Here is a 20,178-nt window from a genome sequence, read left to right on the forward strand (position 1 = left end):
CCCTTATTGTTAAGAGACCAGTTAATAAACCTGTTCACCCTTTTTACTGATTATTTTTTATGTATCCAGTCATGACAAATAAAATCAAACAATCGTTTTACTGAGCTGCTCTGCTGCAGAAATTAATAATAAAAGCTAAGCAAGTGCAAAACAACATATTTATGCATAGAACAATTAACAAATATGATACACAAAAAAGTGGACTTCACTTTATTTTAATTACTGAACAATCATTAGATTAGTAGACAACAAGATGAAGAAAAATCAAATTTGATAAAAACTCAAGTTCACAGAAAAGAACTATTAAAAAGTAAAACAAATCTCATCTGCTCTTGTTCAACTGTAGCATGTAACACTATGTAAGGTTTGTTGTGTGTATGGATCTTGATACAGTTTCTGGGGGTTTGTTTGACGTTGAAGCTTTAAAAAAATAACAATCCTAAAAAGACTGGACTAAAAAAAAAAGTTTCAATATTGTACCAGAGTGCATGTAAGATCAAAGGGACAGTTTTACAGTTAAAAATGTCTGACAATCAAATATCAAATAATTTTCTAAAAAAAAAAAAAAAAGAAATATTCGTCTAACATACACCGCACTGCAGAAATAATGCAATAATGAATAAGTCTCAGTAGCCTCTTGTTACTGCTTCTTTGTTGTCATCACACCACTCTCTCCATACTGTTAAAAAAAACATCTTAAAAAAACGGTAATATTCCGGCAGCTGGGGCACCAAAATACTACCGTAAAATAACAGAAAATAACTTCCTCATAAAAATACGGTTATTTCCAGTAATGACCAGTGTTGGGTGTAATGCGTTACTAAGTAACGCGTTACTGTAATTAAATTACATTTCCACCGAAAAAGTAAAGTAACTAATTACTGTTCATTTTTAGGTATTTTAATTACAGTTGCTTACAGTGTACTTACGGTACATTGTAAAATAATTAAACTCGCTGAATATCATTATTTAATTTCAATAATTTATCTTCTAAACGTAGAAGTGAACTCTGACGCTTTAATATCGTTGCTGTGCAGGTGCACGTCATTTCGCCCCAGTTTATGGCAAGCCATTGGCACTAATGGCTTGCCATACCAGTTTGCTGCATAGTCGTATTCTAAAGTGTTTCTAAAGTGTTTTAAGAAATGGACATATTACCGTCTCTTCACTTTTCTGAAACAAGCAGACAAGAACATTACAGTAATGTGTAAGTATGTCTTGGGGAGAAAAAACTATCGGCTGCTGTTAATAGCGCGAGTAATCTACTGAAGCGCCTGACACAGAGCATAGACAAACACCTCTGAGTGATCCTTGTTCATCACCCATGGATAACACCGCGTCAACTCCTGCTAAGCAGGCAAACCTTGATTTTACTTCAGCAGCACAGAAAGCGTCTGAAGGTGAGCTTAAAAAATGGCTGCAGGCTACATTGTGGAAGAGATGCTACCGCTGCGTACTGTAGAGTCTCCGTCTTTAAAAAAAAAAAATTATTTAAAAAGTTTAATTTCTATTGTTTGCCCACTCAAGGTTTATAGGGATTTTAAGAAGTATTTAGTTAAATTACTTATTTAGTAATTAAGTTACTTTTCTGACACAGTAATTAGATAAGTATTTTAAATACAATATTGACTAAGTAATTAGTAATTAGTAATTAATTACTTTTTTAAAGTAACTTACCCAACACTGGTAATGACAATACAGTTTGTTGTGCTAATTTTACATGTCAAGTGATTTTAAACATTAAATTAGGAACATTTTAATGTGATTAAACAATGAAATTGTCTATAAATAGAGAAAAAAAACAAATCCTAAAAAAACAGTAATATTGCGGCAGCTGGGGTGCCAAAAATACTACCATAAAATAACAGAAAATAACTTTCTCATAAAAATACAGTTATTTTCAGTAATGAAAATAGAGTTTGTTGCGCTAATTTTACATGGGATTCTGCCTTTTCCAAAAGCTTTTAGACATTAAATTAGGAACATTTTAACGTGATTAAACAATGAAATTACCTATAAACAAGGTCAATGAATGTGGCAATATGAATCATAATACGTAAATGTACAGAAATATACAGTTAACAGCTGGTTTAAATAATAATACTGGATTGCTTGCCCTGGGACAGAGGCGAGGCTGCCATATCGCACCATCGGCCCCTCTGGCCATCACCAGTAGGTGAAGTGTCTTGACCACGGACACAATACCGAGAGTGTCCGAGCCGGGGATCGAATTGGCAACCTTCTGATCACAAGGCGAACTGCCAACTCTTGAGCCACGATCGCCCTAAATCACAATGATAATAATACTTATGTGATGTAACACAAGCTTATAGGAATCGTGTTATATACTTTTCCATAGCATTACATTTGAATTCAACAGTTCAATCTTTCAAATAATGGACAGATATTTGTGAAATCATGATACATTTGTGCATGTATTTTAACAATCTAAATATGCATATAAAAAAAATATTTAAAAAACAAGTAAATTGTGTTTTACTATATTTACAGTGATGTTATGTTATTTTACATTTGACATGTAAAATCACAGTCTACTTGTGTAAATTTAATGATATTCTAGAAAAACAGTGACAAAACTGTAAAATATACAGTAAGATACTTTGACATTACTACTTTTTGGAACAGTGCACCATAAACAACCAATCAAACCAACACAATGAGCATAAGAACAGCACCCACTGCAACAACGATGGGGGTTGCCTTGTCAAAGTGCGACTCTCCTGAAGAACAAACAAAACAGCAGGTTAGAGCAAAAGTACATCCATCCACCTATAGTGTTTTTTTTTTAGTTAGTCTATAAATCACAAGATGCTGAAGGGAAGGGAAAACATGATAATGATGATGATCTCTGCGTGACTGTCTATTGATGTGACTATACATGCCACACTATACAGTACCTATGTAACGCTACATACAGTAGATAAAGTACAATTGTATTTTTTACTCCTTAAAGACGTTACAGTAGCTCTGTATTTCTGTCTGAAAAACACCCCTAAATGCATTCAGTAACAGCTCTCCTGTTGTAAAGCTAATGTGTTTAATCCATTAAACCAAAGATTTAATGGATTAAACACATTTTGTTGAACCATTAAATATAAAAGTTCCAAAATGGCTGTCAGAGTTGTATGGTCTAAATAGTGAAAGTTTAGGAATGTTAACAGCAGTAACAGCATAAATCTTCATTGGCTATTCTCACAGTAACCACAGTAACAGCTATTCTTAGCGGAGTCATAATAAAACACATCACATCAAGATCCACTGTATCAGTAATGAAAATGAATTACCCGAATTTCTTTTAGATTCATTGGTTCTGATCACTGTTTTATTCAGTGTGTTGACACTGTTGTTCTCAACATCAGAGAGCTGAAACACACACTCGTATCTTCTCCAGTCTTCAGGTGTGACTGATGAAACATTCAAGTTAACACTCAGCTGGAAGGTTCCATCATTATTGGGGAGGATCTCTCCTATCTCCACACCTTCATGAAGTTCCTCTCCATCTTTCCTCCAGAACATCACGGCTCTGTCAGGATAGAAACCTGTAGCGTGGCAGCTGACTGGAGAGGAGGGAGTCTTCTGGAGGAGAGACACTGAGGGAAGAACTGGAGAGAAGGAAGGTGGGAAAGAGAGATGGAAACAAAAGGAAAATTGATGGAAGAAGGAAAGATAACAGGAAAATGGAAAAGGAAGACATTTAATAGGGAGACATGAAAAAACATCAATATCAAACTCATAGCACACATCTATGATGCTCAGAGGCAACACTAGCATTTTTAAAAGTGTAAGGAGGAAAAAAGAATAAAGAAAAATGTCTTGTGGTACAAGCAAAAAATTGACTTTAGTTCACAAAATAACTCATGCATATATTTTCAGCTTCAGTTTGTGTTTTGTGTTTGTAACCTTGTATTTTTTTATGTATTTATTTTGTTTGTTCTCTGCCCCACTTTCTAGGTTCACATATGTCCAATCAGAGTTCCCCATATTCTTTGTGTGTGTGAATAAAGACTAGCCTCTAAACTTTATAAGCTCGTGTGATTGTACCTTTTGTCTGTGGGAATCTTTTCTCATACTCCACATACAGCTTCAGATAATTTGGACAAATGTTTTTGAGGTCATTTTCTTTGTGTTTTATTCCAGGTTGGTCCGTATCCCATTTCTGTTTGGTAACGTCAGCCTCTGGTTTCAGTGCGATCCATGTCTGTTTCTTCAGATCAAATTCAAGGAAGTCTTCTCCGTTATAATGATACTGTATTATACCAATAACCTCCCCAGTGGTTTCATCCCATTCACAGCCATCTATCCTTTGTAAAATGTGGACACCTGAATAGAGAAGGAAAGAAAACATTGCAGTGAATAATTTTAATAATGTATGTTGTGTGAGGCTCTATTATTCTCCAAGCCTTGGTTTGTTTTCTGATTCAAGTCAGGCAATATGAGAATTTTTTATTAGTATAACTAATGGAAGCTAATTGAAATGCTACAGAAATCATAAATGAGCCTGATTAATGTTCATGTTTATACTCCACAGGCAGCAAGTACGACACAGCCAGGCTTTCTTTGTGAGACCCAACAGTATCACAAACGTGGTTATCATCTTTCTCTGTTAAATTGGGCTTTCTGTGTGTAAGCTCATGTCAAAAAAAGGTCACATAACTTTTTACACACAAAATGATCTCCATGAGTGCCGCCTACTGAAATCAGAGACGCTATCACATGATGATGATAAATGATAAAAATCTAAGAATAACATACAACCAGAAAAAGAAACACTGCTGAAAATGAGAAAATAAATGGAAAACTTAAATGTAATGATTTAAGTTAATGATTTACTAAATCTTTAATTCAAGTTAATTATGTTATGGCTGAGTGTGCTCTAGGTTCTGCTATAAATCTGTGAGGTGACAGCTGTGCATTTAAACTGGGTCCATTTAAAAATGAAAGGTTACTCTGTTAAAGAATAAATATATATTCTTAGTGCTTATTTTCTGATTACATTGTTTTATGAATTTTAATAATAAAGGCCTGTATAAAGCAAGGCCAGCTGTGAGAGAGAACTAGGTCAGAGGGTGACAGATCGCCTTAGCAACAGAGGCATATTAATAAAATACAGGAAACCAGACAGAAAAAGCGGAACTAAGTAACACAGAAGGAGTTGTTTTTATCGAAACTATGTGTGACGTGTAAAGGACCAAAATAACACCTATATGATACACATTTTTGGCTTCTAATGCCAGAGATTTGCAAAATGGCTTTGGGCTGTGCATGTCTCTCTCTTCCGGAAGATGACTGAATAAATAATTATAAACACTTTGAAAACTGAGTCGTGTTCTCTCTATTCAGTAAAAGAATCATGAGGAACTAGATTTAATACTCTCAGTCTAAAGGAGATGTGGAAATCTCTTTAGTTTCTCAGCAGAAAGGTAAAATTTATTCATTTCATTGATGGAACAGCTATTTTTGATGTGTGATCTGTGTTGTAGTAGCTTCAATTCCAGACGTATAAATGACTTATCAGAAGTATTACAATATTTATATTTTTTATGCACCACCAAATGAGTGCATATACATTCCTGTGAATATGCAACATAATGTTTGCGCTACTGTAACTGGACAGCAGCACTTTATTTATTATTTGACTTTCTAATATTACCCATCTGGAGCTGTCTGACAACTAGGCTATAAATTGTAAGAAACTGAAAAACCGGCGCAATTAAAACATTTTAAAGGCAAAATCTAAACATTCTTCCAACATTATTCCAAACGTTCCAAAAGTTTTGGTATATTCCATTTCATTATCATTTAAGGTATGACAGAAATACTGCACCTTCACTTCGATTGAACTGCTGTTTCAAACTGGAAATCAGCTCTCTGAAGAAGTTTGGCTGCTCCTCAAAACACTTGCTCTTGTACCAGCCCAGTTGCTCAGGGTGTTTTTCTAAAATGTTCTTCGCCCACTCCTGTCTTGGTTCCAATATCTTCTTGCTCACGTCACAGTAACCCACCTGAATGCCATCAACCATCAACACACCAAAAAGTTCTGGGATGTTTGGAGCTCCAGAGGATCCAGTGACAAAATACTTCAGCGAGTGTTTCACTGTAGGACAATGTTCATAATGTTAGCAAATAAATCAGATGCACAAAAAGTATCAGAAATATGATTCATTTAGTTATCGAGGCTGCACCCTTCCTCTCGCCCAGTGACAGATCAGATAGACTACTAGAGTATTCAGTCAAAAAATTCTCATTTAATCTGCACTAACAGTGACAGAACGCTCTACAGCAGGACTGTGCAGCTTTCATTTTTTTTTTGACAAAGATTTGGGGCTAAAGGACCAACGTGGCTGATACGCTTTGCATGTGCAAATTATCAAGAATGTCCAAAAATAAAACTATTAATATTTAACATAAATCTTTAAAAAACGTATTTAATAGGTCACATCTGACATGAATAGAATAGAAAAGAATAGAATTGAATGCCTTTTTATTGTTAATAAACACATGTGAAATGAGATTTAAAAGCAACTCCTACCCAGTGCAAACATGTGATGAACTTTGCAATGAAATTCACTTGTCAAAGTGTACCTGATAAAACATGGATTTTTTTTAAATTCTAGAAAATAAATATAAAAACTGAGTTTACAACATTCAGGCTAAAAGAGCTTTAAGGTGAAACAAAGCAAAAACACAACTTTAGTCAAATGACTCTGCTGTCAGAGCTCAAAGGTTTAAAGTTTTTTCTTACCTGCGAATGAGCCACAGCAGAGGAGAATCAACAAAAACAGCTTCATCTTTTCTTTATCCATAATGTTATCATTGTTATTGCTCTTGTTCCCTTTAACATGTAAAGACCTTTGAGGTCTGTTTAACTTAAGCAGCTATTGCAGCGTCTACTCCTGATTTCTGCTGCTAATAATCTGCCTGCACTCGCCCAGTTTCCCACATGCCTGTGCCTGTATTAGTCTGATATAAACTGCTTCTTTAGAACACAGAATTGGAAGGATCAGTTTTGTTGTAACACACTGAGAGCAGGGTCACAAAATACTTAAAGAACAGTTTTTCTTGATATTCTGATTTTCCTCTCATTATGTTCTTTCAGCTGTTCATGGGTCTACAGTTTGTATAGCATGTATGTATTTTATTTGAGTTATTTTCTAAATTCAAGATTCAGTTTATGTTTAAAGAGTGTACATGACCTGTTGTTCCAATAAATAAGCAAATGATGTTTTGATTTATGAATAGCTGTAGCAATGATAATAGCCTGATAATAGCCACTTATCAGCAGTCAACAGGGATTGGTCTGCAGAGGAGCAGAGCTCAGCCAGTCTTCTTCCTGCTGATTAGCCAGCTCAGTCTGGCCTTTAAAAAAGCTTCAAAATGAAATGGCTTTCATGGGAATTTCATACATATTTTTGGAAAAGTGCTTCAAAAGTCCTTCAATAGCCAACAATTTATAACAATCAATGAAAAGAATGATGACAAATTGGAGCATTTCAGAAAATCTAAGTATCTGAATGAAAGATTGCTGCTGTAAATGTACCTTATTTATCTTAACTGACTCTTCAGCAGCTGTGACTATGGCTGTATCCCAATTCAGGGTCTGCAGCCTTAAAGGCCGCAATTTAAGGCCGATTACGTCACAGCGACGTGACAAAGGCTGTCCCAATCCAAAGGCTGCTCGAAATGCAGCCTTCAAATGCGTCCTTCATTTCCCTGAATTTTAAGGATGGGTCTGTGTATCCTTCGTGGCCCAACATATCCCAGAATGCATAGCGCACCCCGGCCAATTCAGTTTGTAATGATGGCAGCAAGTACAGACGTGGCAGAAACAGCGGCGGAGGGCACTCACATCCATAAATGTATGTTACTTCGGAAGTACTGACACAAATGTCAACATGGAAAAGATAATGACAGTGTAATTGTACATGTCACAGTGAATTCATCCACAGTCGTCACACGTAGGTGACTGGAAATACACAGTCCCGCTGATTTGTAACTGGTCAGTTTTAATATTACCTTGTGAGGGTCACCAAAAAAACTGTTAAGACAACAACAGACAAAAATGTAGCCGTGTAAACTCCAAATATCTGCGCAATGTGGCAACACATCACATATCTGCAGTGCAAGTGCTCTGACGTTCTCGGAGACATCTGTTACCGATAACTCATCCAGCCGGCGAGAACAGCGTAGTCCGTTACAACACCGCCGCGTTGTCGCCACTCAGGTTAAACATGTCACATAAGTCACCCAAATAACTTACAAATGTTATTGTTTGGCTTATGTCAGTGTTGTATTTGTTCCTGAGAAAATCGGTTTGGCTGAGATTTAAGTTGGGAGTCTGCACACAGCTGAATGTGCAAACGTATTATACAATACGTCAAACAGAAAAAAGATGAAACAGAAGTGTAAGATGGTAGAGAATGTACTCCAATGTCCTGTCATATTCCAGGGAGTAAGGAGCAGACGGCTGAGCTCATCAGACTCCGGGGTGAAAATGAACACCTGTTCACCGGTGCCAAGAACTCAGCCGCTGCAGGTTGGAGGTATAGCAACAGTATGCATGCATAAATCTGTTGGGCATAATGGAGAGTGCCTGTCCTTTCTTGTAGTTCGAAGTTGGCACATTTTGCTGTGGATCCTGTTCAGGGATTAACATCATTGACATGTCCTCTCATATTCCGTCTATCAGGGCAATCCTGGAGCAGATGGGCCTGGCGGGGCAAATCACCCCGTTGCAGGCGGAAAAAAAATGGGACAACCTAAAGAAAAAATACAAAGTATGTACAGTACCATGGGAATATGAATTATTTGAACCTAGTCATGTAAACCTGTACTGTTGCTGTTGTGGTGAACTGCCACTTTGATTCCCTCTGCCTGTAGGATTGCAAGTATCCCGCATCAGGTGAGGGGGTGAGTGGGAATATCACTGCTGCCACTTGGCCCTGGTTTGTCCCAATGGATGAGGTGTTAGGACAGAGGCCTTCTACCAGGCCTCCAGTCCTAATTGCCTCCATCCAGGAGGACACTCCAGGGCCCAGTACAGCAGTGGACACCCAAGGGCAGGATGTGGAACGGCAGGAGGATGAGGCCCAGCTGAGGGCAAGACCAGAAAAGAGGAAGAGGGACAGGGAGGATGAAGTCCTGGAATTGATCAAAGAGGACATGAGGCTACAGAGGGAGATTGAAGAAAGACGTGCCGAGCGAATGGACAGGCTCATATGTCTACTGGAGAAGGTTGTGGGAAAAAAAAATGAGTAAGGTAGTGTGAATAGGACCCATTGTACAAACACTTATAGTTTTCATATTTATGCTTGTGCAGGATATGTAAAATGTGGACGAAATAATTGAAGTTCTGTTAATACAAGTCGCACTTGTTATTTGAATTGTTGAACAAACAATGTGAAAAATGAACAGAATGTACAAAGTCCTGTGAATAAAAATCTTTTGTTATACTCCAACTGAATTTGAAGCAGTAAGTCATACTACACACAACATCACAATTTATGTGTAACTGCATTAGGACAGTGTGTGAACTGAGGGAATACCATCAGTGCAACACAAATGACACAAAAAACCCAAACACAACATGACAATCACTCACCAGGACTCATCACTGAAGTCCAGGATCAACCTGAATGTCCCAGTATGCACAGGCACTGTTAACTAGGCCTGTTATATGGCTGAGCAGGAAGTCTCAGGCAGTACTGCTCAATCTGCTGGACCAGGAATGAGGTGCCACAAGTAAGACCCTTGGTTTGTGTTTCCAGCTACTGAGTGGAGCATCTTCCAGCTTGGTGGCCAGGAGTTATTCAGGGGTGCTCGTTTCCACTGTCCACCGCATCATCTCATCACTTGGGTTTGCAGGGCTGGTGTAACTGACACCTGCCATGTCGCTCAAATGTTTGCAGAAAGATGCAAGGACAAAGTGGTGCACACAATCCTGTTAATACGGATGTCACACGTAATATTCTAGTATTCTAACAATGCACTACAAACAGCATACCTGCCTGCTAACAATAATCGTGGTCCAAGGGTACCTCCTCCAGGGCAGACACCTCAGCAGATAGCCGATTCTGCCAGAGAGCACCACTGCCTGCCTCCAAACCAGCCTCCCCCTCATCTTGCACGTCATCCTCAGGCTCATCCTCTGGGGCCACAACATCCCCAACACCGAGACAGATGTTGTGCAGGATGGCACATGCTGTTATGACCTGAAACAGATGTTTGTGTTGTAAATAACGTCTTAATACATGAACATACACTGTATTCCTCATTATACCATGATGATTATTATTGAAACAATAGGCATCCTACTAACTTACATGTGGCACAAAGGTGTGGTGCACCTCCAGCGCTTGGAGGAAGATGGCCCGGAACCTCATCTTCATCATTCCAAAAAAGCTTGGCACACCTATTTTGGGGCATTTTTTCCCATTCTTCTTTTCAGGATCTCTTCAGCTCCCTCAGGTTAGGGGTGTGTCAGTTACTCTTTAACTCCTTAACAACTAGTGTCTCATATTACATACACACAGTTTTTTCTGAGTTTTTGAGACTTCTGCATCATCAATAAATTGCACAATTACAATGGTCCCCCAAGTCCTTGTGATCTCCCATTTTGTTGTGTTTTGGTTTGCATCACAATTTTCCCCTTTTCCCTTTGTGTGTGTGTGTGTGTGTGTGTGTGTGTGTAGTTGCGCTTGTTTATATGTATTGTTGGGACCAGGGCAGTTTCCCCCCTTCTGGCTCACACACCTGGTGGTAATAGCACACCTGCGCGCATGAGCTCATTTCATAAGGACACAGCAGTAAATCATAATTGCTGGTTTGTGGTTAGTGAAGCTCTTATTGGTGTTTTGATTTATTGTGAGTCTTTCCTTGTACACCGCGTTCCAAATTATTATGCAAATTGTGTTTAAGTGTCATAAAGATTAAATAAGTTGTTTTTCAATTAAACCCATGGATGGAATTGTCTCTCTGGGCTCTTTGGATGGCTGAAATCAATCTCGGACACCTATGATCATTAGTTTGACAGGTGAGCCCAATTAAAGGAAAAACTACTAAAGAAGGATGTTCCACATTATTAAGCAGACCACCATTTTCAAGCAATATAGGAAGGAAAAATGATCTCTCTGCTGCTGGAAAGCGTGAAATAGTTGAATGCCTTGGACACGTAATGAAAACCTTAGATATTTCACAAAAATTTAAGTGTTTAATTAAATGCACTGTATTCACTTGGAGCCCCGCGTGTGAGCCTTACCTGTATTTTTAATCACCTTGACAATGATACATTTTTAGGCAATTTTTAAAAAAGTAATAATAAATAAAGCCAGATATAGCAAATACGATACAAATAAGTCAGATATGGAAATGAAAAATTTAATTACTTAAAATAAATTGTCAAACGGTTCATTAAATGGTCCATCTAAAGGAAAACAGAAGTTCTTGGCAATTATTTCATGGTTCAGGCTTTAAAAGGTTCAACAACTTAAAAAGTACATGAAACATTTAATGTATTAGGCCTCATTTACACCATGGACCTCTAGCTGCAGCAATAATTTCATGTTGAAAAAAACAAAGACCTTTGTACCCTTGAAGAGTAAGAGGTTCTTTATCATTGGCTGGCTCCACTGAAACATGCAATGTTAGAATTTGTAGAGCAGTTTATTGTTTGGAGAAGAGGGTGTTGGAGATCAGTGAGCTGAAGCTGATAAGGTCTAATGCACAGACTGGGCAGTGCTCTCAGTTTCTACTTTACAGAGAAACTTGGGCATTAAATCATATTCCATTCAGTGCAGCACAGCGATGTATTGCTGATCCATATGCACCATGAGGGTAGTGGGAGTGGCTACATATTGAGCACAAGGTGTGTGTTGGCTCATTGGCAAGAGTTCACTGCTCCATCACTTAGTGCTGCTTCATCTACAGTGGAATTTATGGTTCAGAGCGCGTGACGCATTTGTAGTCTGATCCAATCCAGGGACTGCCCGTCTGCCTGCAGTGAGCTGTGTTGCCAGATGGGGGCAGTCTACAGACTACGTGGTGAATTGTTTTTGGATTAAGAATTATATCATTACAAATCATTGAACTCCATCCAAGCCTCAGTTTTCATCTTTACCACCAACAGCTCCTAGATTCCAGGGGCCATCCTGTCCTAAATCCTCTCACCACTGCGATTCACTTCTGGCATGATGGTTCATCTCAGTCTATTTGCTAAATACATTAATTTCTCTATCACAATAAATCATGTTCAGTTCTTCCATGTGATCTCTTTAGTTGATGAGATATTCAAACCTTCACAATTTTAACAAACAGAATTTTGAAATTGTTCTGTAGAATTTATAAAAAAGAGTTTTTGAGTGATTGGTGAACCTCTGTCCGTCTATATCTCTGAGGAAGTCTGCCTCAGTCAGTCCACTTTTATGCTCGCCACGTCAGTTTGTGACAGGGAAACAGAGAAGTTCAGAACATTCAGAACAACATGCAGAGAGAACTGTCATGTCATATTTTCCCAAACAGATGATGTTTCTGGGTCTTAACAACCACCTGAGCTCAAGCACTATATGACACACAGCATCTCTAACCTCACTGAAAAAGCTGTTGGTTTCCTCTGAAGTCTGTAAAAAGTTTGGCCATCAGTCTGAGTCAGAAAGACTCTGGTCCAAAAGCATGTTCGAGGTAAGCACCTCAAAGAGGTCTTGGATCAGCAGACCAGACAGCTTTAATGGGCTCATTATAAACTACACGCAGTAAACAGAAAAGTGAAAAGGCTGTAAAATTGCCGTAAGCATTTGTACAGTGTGTACAAAGTGTCATTTTCCGGTTGAGCTTTAATCAATGCCTCCGCTGTCAGAAAGCTCAGCAGTGACGCCTTCTGGGAAAGAGCTTAATTACATGTGTATGATCGGCTTCACCTACAGCAGTGCTGAGGACATTTAACCATGCATGTGAGATTTTGTCCTGTGCATTTATAAAGGAATTATCACATATGCACTTATTGCAACCCCCCCCCAAAAAAAACCACACAATGTCCAAATATTTGTTTTGTTCTAATAGAGAAAAAAAGCTTTAAAAAAAAAAATAATAATAATAAAAATCTCACACAACATAAAACACGTTTGTTGATCAGTGTCTGATATGTGGATTTAAGGCCTAACAACAACATTTGACCTGTCCTACAAAATTATTTTTACTTGAGATGTTTATTTTCTTAAAAATATATTATGAGCGTTCATTTCTCTACAATGATAAACATCTGTCTGTCTTTTTTCTTTTTTAGAAAATTAAACAAAGATTAATAAGGTTGTGTATTTGCAGTTTAGCCCTTAATGCTTCTAAGACCATTTTAATAGAGCTTTAAAAAAAGTCAATAAAGAAAGCAAATACAGTAGTTAAGAGATTTATCATTTTTATTTATTTGTATTTGAATGAAACATGACTGAACACCATTTTTATGTGAGCAACAAAACAGAGGTCAGTATCCCCCCAAAAATCCCTGATTTCTGTCACATTTTTATGCTTTGAGTTTTCTGGCTGATGATTATCACTAAATTTTGAAAACGATTGCGAGGCTGTCATATTTGACATTAAGTTGAATAAAATAATTATCAAGGCAGCCAGAAGGGGCATAATTGCATCTCATCTGCATATCATTATTGAGATACACACTCATGACACAGATATACACTCATAACATTGGGGAAAAAATCATAAATTCATTTTATTGGAAAATAAAACAACTTTAAGCAAAGAGTTGCATGACACTGCCAAAAACCTTTGGCCAGCTGATCCAGCTGAAAGCAGTGGGTCAGGCTCTGGTTTGACACTTGAGAACATGATAAATGTAGAGCGACTTTTTAATACCCACACAGGCCAGCAGGCAGTGTTGGAGACACACAGGACAGTTCGGTGTTTCTGAGCTCTAAAACTCAAACTGAAAACTACTAAAAGTTGTTAATATGGATGAAATAGATTAATTTGACTGAAATGGATATTACAGATTCTGACTTGTCTCTTTCAGTAACAACTGAATGATCATATGATGGTATTAAAAATTACTAGAAATTTAAGAACTGTTATTTAGAAAAATCACTAATAAAATAACCATGAATCTTCGGTTCCCTAAACTTGTCTAACTGGAGGTGTGTATCCTCGGTTGCAGGGTGCTGTGTTTGTCTACGTGATGTTGATTCAGTCACACAGAGAGTTCAGTGACACTGACAGGAGCTGGAGGGTTTAAAAAAATAAAACAATTTCAGTTAGTCCACTGATCGTGGAATGGCTTTCGTGTGAAACATTATTAAAACTTTTTAATTCACAGACTAAAAAATATGTTTTTTTCTTAATCTTAAGAATATTAACAGCATTAACAGCCTCAAAGAATGTACATATTTTCCAGCCCTAGCTTGGATCTCCATCAGTTATTCCCAAAGTAATAATAATAATAATAATGAAAAAAGACACCAGGATGAAAGATTCAAGCCTCATATTTTAGACAATCCACAGTATCAACGAACTAAATTACTCAAATATGTTTTTCTCACCTTTCCAGTTGGTCCTGATAACGCTTTCATTCAGATTGGTGATGATGTCCTCACCACCAGAGAGCTGAAACACACAGTCGTACCTTCCCCAGTCTTCAGGTGTGACTGATAATACGCTCAGGTCAGCACTCATCTGGAAGGTCTCATCATTGTTGGGGAGGATTTCTCCAAGATAAACATCTTCATGGATCTCCTCTCCATCTTTCCTCCAGAACATCACGGCTCTGCCAGGATAGAAACCTGTAGCTTGGCAGCTGATTGAAGAGGAGGGAGTCTTCTGGAGGAGAGACACTGACGGAAGAACTGGAGAGGAGGAAGATAGAAGTTGTGTAGAGTGAGTGAACGTGGATGAAAGTAGCAGAGAAAGTTGAGAAAGAAAAACAGGTTAAGAAAGGAAATGTGAACAGTCAAGGAAAAACGCAATTTGCAGTATTGCCACACGTCATATTTAACTGACATTACTTTAACATAAGGCTACGAAACAGAAATGTGTTATTTTGTTAAACACCTGCTGGCTCCACAGCTCCACTTGTACCTCTGGTGGGAGGTACCAAAACAAAAGAAATGGGTTTAAGGTTGTCCAGTGTGGGAAATCGTCCTCTTGCTTCATCGTCTCACATCCTCAGTAGGCAGCACTACCTTCCCCTCCGCAGTTCAAGCATTTTAGTTTGACACCAGCCCCACATTTTCCATTCATGATTTCCACATCCTGAAGACCTTCTCTTGCCTCCACTTGCTTCGGCAATGTGCCAAAACTCAACCACTTTATAGGTCTTGAGACATTCCCTCACATTTATACTTTATAAACACTAAATACAGTTTTTATGTTGCATCCTTAACATTAAGTTCCACCTACACCTTTCTCTGACCCTCTTATTATTCTTTTTGTTCTCCACAGTTATGCAAGCTTAGACTATTTCTGCTGTGTTAACGCTAAAGGGGACTCCTGTTATCATCTCCTTACTCCCACTCACTCTCTGCACTCCAACTTTCACACTTCTTTATACTTTGACTTTTCCTACACTCGCAAGCTTTGTTGCCTTTTCCACTTGGATGTTTGAGATACAGCCAATCAGCCGGTTGCCATCCCATAACACTCTGGCATACTTTATCAGACAAACCTGGGCTCTGGTTGTTTTTGTCCATTACCCTGGAAGCCCACTACAAGATGAAGGGATTCCAGCTTGGACTTCTTCACCACATCCTCCCAACTCTTACTGTCTCTACCTTCCAGCCTAGCCTCCTGCTCCTTCTTTCTCTTTCTGTCATTAGCCATCCAGTATCCACCTCCTCTCACCACCTCCTGCTGCTCATTTACCTCTGTATTGCTCCCATATACCTCCTCATCGCTCAACTCCCTGCTGTTAAAGCTATCCACCTCCTTCCCTGCTGTCATGTTAGTCAGTGTTAATCAGCACTGTTAGAAAATCAGACCTATACAGGCTGCTGCCCAACCCTCCCACACTGACTCCACTTTCCAGCTTCCATGTCCAAAGTCTGCAATCCAAAATAAGCATCAATTAATCTGTTCAGATTGATATAAACCAGTGTAACAGTCCTCAGCAAAAAATTCCAAACACTCGGGCAAATTTCTCTCAGTCTGGATGTCGCCCCCACCTGTGCATCACTCCTCTCCAGTATGATCATTTTTCACACTGTCAAGTTGTGAAAATGGCCTGAGCTCTGTTACACATGAGATGGTGAAATAGAGCTGAGGTTGTGCTATAATAAAACTGTTTATGATACAGTTGTTCCACATGTTATATTCAACTGTTATCAAATCAAAATGAGGCTTTGAGTGAAGGATTTTTCATATTGATAAATGCTTGCTGCTTCTGCTCCCCTGAGATCTCTATTGGGAGTAAGACACAACGGGAGGAGTCGGTCGAGTCAACCAGTTGCAGTCTGGAAACGTGAAAAGTAGGGTTGCCTGTCTCCTGTGGCTTTACTTCCCACCTCTGATTCCCTGATTGTCTGCACCTGTGTCTAGTTTCCCTCCTGTGTGATTGTCTGCCACACCCTCACTGGTTTCACCTGAGTTCACTCCACACGGTGTGGATATAGTCTTCTCTCTGAGCCTCACAGGTTTGACACTGTTGCACCTTCTGTGTGACCTTCTGGTGCTCTCCATGTCCTTTGTGCTTTACTCATTACTGCTACTTTTAATTTTTACCTCTCCATCTCTCTTTGGGAGGCAAAGTGAGCCAGCAAATATTGTAAACGTTGAATTAAATGTTTGTGTAAGCAGCATGATCAGAATCTAGAAACTAAAGGGAATGAGAAGCTCTTTGTGTTGAAATCCTTTTCCTCCTGCTTTTTGGTTGTTAGTATAGGTTTGAGAACTGTTGTTTAAACTTTGTTCAGGAATCTTGGGATTGGAAAGAATGGAAAATTACAATCCTGTTAAGTCTAGGCTGAGGATGTAATAGTCAACCTATACATTTTTTCAGAGAACTATTTTTTATACATATATTTTAACATAAACTACTGCATATAATATAAAAATACTGCAGACTACTGCATCCATGAAAATTGTTTGGGTCATGTAATTCGACCTTTTCGCTGCAGGGAACTTCTTGAAGTGTTCCAAACTGTCTTCAGCCAAGTTGGACAAACCACAGTGAGAAAGTTTTGAGTGTTTCTCAGTTCATCTCTCTCCCATCTTCTTTTGGTATTGACAGCCTCTGGTTTCAGTGCGATCCATGTCAGTGTCTTTAGATCAAGCTCAATAAAGTCCTCTCCATCATACCCAAAACGTGTCAATCCGGTCACCTTGCCAGTGGTTTCATCCCATTCACAGCCATCTATCCTCTGTAAAAAGTGGACACCTGAAGAAAGAGAAAGAAAACACACACTAAAATGAACTTGTTAATATTATTCATTTGGTGAATCACTGCTATTCTTCAGGGTTTGAGCTATGCTCAGATCTGAGCTGATCTGTCAACGTTTTATTAGCATGACTAATAGAAGCTTGCTGAAATGCTGTAACATGTACAAATTAACTTGATGTGATAACTCAAAAATGAGAGAGGAAGGACAAGAGACAGAAACTAATTTAGCCCAGGAGTAGACATCTAGATGACAAATTATAAGAATCAGAACAACTGTTAAGATACAATTGTTAAGGGCAGGACAAACAACAATGATTATAATTGATTGTTTTATCACATTTTTTTAAGTATGTTCACATCTACAAGGTTTGATGATTCCTGGATTCAGTGGAGAAGTAAATTTTTAAGACTTAAGATCTTTAATTAATAATAAAATTAATTTACTTAAATCACTTTTGTGTAGGAATTTGTATAATTTGTCCTGACTGATGTAAGGAATAACATAAAATATCACACCTCCAGTTTGGCTGAAATCCTGCTTCACAGTGGATATTGTATCTGTGAAGAAGGGTGGCAGATTCTCAAAGCACACATGAGTGTAATACTGTAACTGCCGAGGGTCTTTGTCTACTATTTTCTTCGCCCAGTCCTGTTTTATTTCCAATATCCTGTTTCTGAGGTCACAGTAACCCGCCTCGACGCCATCAACCATCCCAACACCCATAAACTCTGAGATGTTTGGGTTTCCAGAAGATGCAGTGATGAAATACTTCAGTGAGTGTCTCTCTGTGGGCGAACAATGTTTCTATTGTTAGTATATAAGTCAATAAAACATACAAATATAATGTGAAACATGATGCATTCAGTATGAATTGGTGAACACATTCTCGTATGAGAATCAGTAAAAGTGACGTGAGTAGGTGTGTGCGTGCGTGTGTTTGTGTGTGCGTGTGTGTGTGTGTGTGTGTGTGTGTGTGTGTGTGTGTGTGTGTGTGTGTGTGAAGAAAATCTTAACGTTATTTATATTTTGACAAAGATGTGGATGAAGTTATTAGTTAACTGGAGTATTAAATAGGCTTTTTTCAAAATAAGACATAAGTGCAAATATACAAACAATTTATTTACATTCACAATCAAATATCACAGACTGTTGGGATCAGAGGGCATGTCACTGTGATTGGCTGCTGAGTGAAACCACCTCTACAGCATATTTGGTTCCACTGGACTCTGACTAACTGATAGGTAAATAATAAACCTGTGTGAGTAAAGAAAATAAAAGTTTTCCCTTTTTTGAATGACAAAAATATTGATAATAATCAGCTTAAATCTTTAAAAAACTACTTTAATGAGATAAATCTGATTTGAACCTTTTATATAAGAAAACCTGACTGTTCACACTGTTTACACCAAACCTTCTCATCTGTATCATTTATGATAGTAATGAAAAAGAGTTGTGACACCAGTAAAATTCATACACATGATAAAATATATATTTGTCCTGTTTTATATCCTCATAAAATGATTAAATGAGCATTGATACTGAGTCTATGAACTACCTACAAAAGCAAAACAAATATTTGATTTGATTAAATGGTTTTTCTTACCTGCAAATACAGCAGGGCAGAAGAGAAGAAACACAAATAACTTCATCCTTTCTGTATTGTTAAAGCTCCAGGATTTTCAGACCTTGAACATATGATGGACTTGACTTGAAACTGTGCGAAATTCAAACCGTCACCCACCAGATCAACTCTCTGATGAAATAAGTTCTCCTATTTAAACAATTATATTTGATCTTACTCTCAGATACGGCCCACAGTTTCCAAAATGAGCCCACCTACAGCTGGCAGAAGAAACGCAAAAGGGAGATTATTTTCACTTATATCACGTCGTCTTTACGCTGTCTTTGTTTTTAGTTCCCACAGACTTTTCACTGTGTAGAGATGGCGTGTCATTTTACAACCAACTTTTTATCAATGCTCTATGCTGAAATAAAAAGCCCCAAGCAGGCATGGATAAGGACAAATCTCTGAGCAAGTGACAGAAAGATGACAGAAAGCTTGTTGGGACTAAAAGAACCGAAAGGCTCTGAACAGCAGTGGAGTCAAATGATGGATACTCGGCTCCCCTCAGCCGCGCAGATGCAGAAAGTAACAGAAGGTATAGAGTTTGCAGGACTTTAGCTGCTGGTGTTATATGAAGAATCTGTAACTAGCAACACTACAAGAGAGTTTTTATGGAGTCCAGACAGGATTAATAATAAAAGAAAACTGAATAATTGAAAATTACACATTATTCCTGTGGCCAATCACCTGAATTCAAAGTACATATGGCATAAATTTACTGATACACTTATACAGGTCTTTCTGTAATCTTCTATTATCCAGCTCACACTGAGACCATTCTTTCCACCTCTTTCAATAGGTGTGATGTGTTGTTAGTGAAGCTTTAGTCCTCATAGGATTATAGTATGGTATGTAGTCATTACACGCTCTGTTAGTCTGTGTCATGTTTATAGTATACTGTCGTCTTACATTTTTACAGATGTAGTGATTATTGACAGATGTGAAAATTTTAATGCTGTGGCAAAAACCTGCCATACAAGGCTCATGCAACTGAACTGAAAACCTTAAGGTCCTGGAAGGACTCACAGACGTAAGCCATCAAATGAAAGATAAACTTTTTCTTTTCATTTGTGAAATGAAAGTCATCTGTCAGTCTGGCCCAGGGCAGCTGTGGCTACAACTGTAGCTGCCTCCACCAGTGTGTGAATGTGAGGGTGAATGAAT

General features: G+C 38.2%; 2 protein-coding genes across 2 annotated transcripts; both read right to left on the reverse strand.

Annotated features, from left to right (window-relative positions):
* Window positions 1–199: 199 nt before the first annotated feature.
* Window positions 200–6,929, reverse strand: LOC100691665 (major histocompatibility complex class I-related gene protein). Its single transcript, XM_013276082.2, has 6 exons — window positions 6,764–6,929; window positions 5,846–6,115; window positions 4,063–4,341; window positions 3,306–3,623; window positions 2,651–2,741; window positions 200–677 (listed from the first exon to the last, which is right to left on the reverse strand). The coding sequence occupies exons 1-5, from the start codon at window positions 6,822–6,824 to the stop codon at window positions 2,665–2,667; spliced, it is 1,005 nt and encodes a 334-aa protein (XP_013131536.2). The 5' UTR covers window positions 6,825–6,929; the 3' UTR covers window positions 200–677; window positions 2,651–2,664.
* A 6,477-nt stretch (window positions 6,930–13,406) lies between these two features.
* On the reverse strand, window positions 13,407–19,158 carry LOC100698693 (major histocompatibility complex class I-related gene protein). Its single transcript, XM_003452697.5, has 5 exons — window positions 18,994–19,158; window positions 17,906–18,175; window positions 17,114–17,386; window positions 14,559–14,861; window positions 13,407–14,241 (listed from the first exon to the last, which is right to left on the reverse strand). The coding sequence occupies exons 1-5, from the start codon at window positions 19,037–19,039 to the stop codon at window positions 14,210–14,212; spliced, it is 924 nt and encodes a 307-aa protein (XP_003452745.1). The 5' UTR covers window positions 19,040–19,158; the 3' UTR covers window positions 13,407–14,209.
* Window positions 19,159–20,178: the final 1,020 nt, after the last annotated feature.

Source organism: Oreochromis niloticus, linkage group LG22 (assembly GCF_001858045.2).
Source record: "Oreochromis niloticus isolate F11D_XX linkage group LG22, O_niloticus_UMD_NMBU, whole genome shotgun sequence".
In the NCBI taxonomy this organism is placed as follows: domain Eukaryota; kingdom Metazoa; phylum Chordata; class Actinopteri; order Cichliformes; family Cichlidae; genus Oreochromis; species Oreochromis niloticus.

Bases quoted from the DNA above. Each gene is read 5' to 3' on its own strand.
- LOC100691665 (XM_013276082.2), bottom strand. From the start codon at position 6,824: ATGGATAAAGAAAAGATGAAGCTGTTTTTGTTGATTCTCCTCTGCTGT. The intron at 4,342-5,845 runs GTGCAGTATTTC...TTCTCTATTCAG, and splicing joins GCAGTTCAATCGAAGTGAAG to GTGTCCACATTTTACAAAGG. The intron at 2,742-3,305 runs GTAATTCATTTT...TTTGTTCTTCAG, and splicing joins TGAATCTAAAAGAAATTCGG to GAGAGTCGCACTTTGACAAG.
- LOC100698693 (XM_003452697.5), bottom strand. From the start codon at position 19,039: ATGAAGTTATTTGTGTTTCTTCTCTTCTGCCCTGCTGTATTTGCAG. The intron at 14,862-17,113 runs GTCGAATTACAT...CCTCCTCTCCAG, and splicing joins AAGTTCCCTGCAGCGAAAAG to TTCTTCCGTCAGTGTCTCTC. The intron at 14,242-14,558 runs GTGAGAAAAACA...TAAACCCTCCAG, and splicing joins TATCAGGACCAACTGGAAAG to CTCCTGTCAGTGTCACTGAA.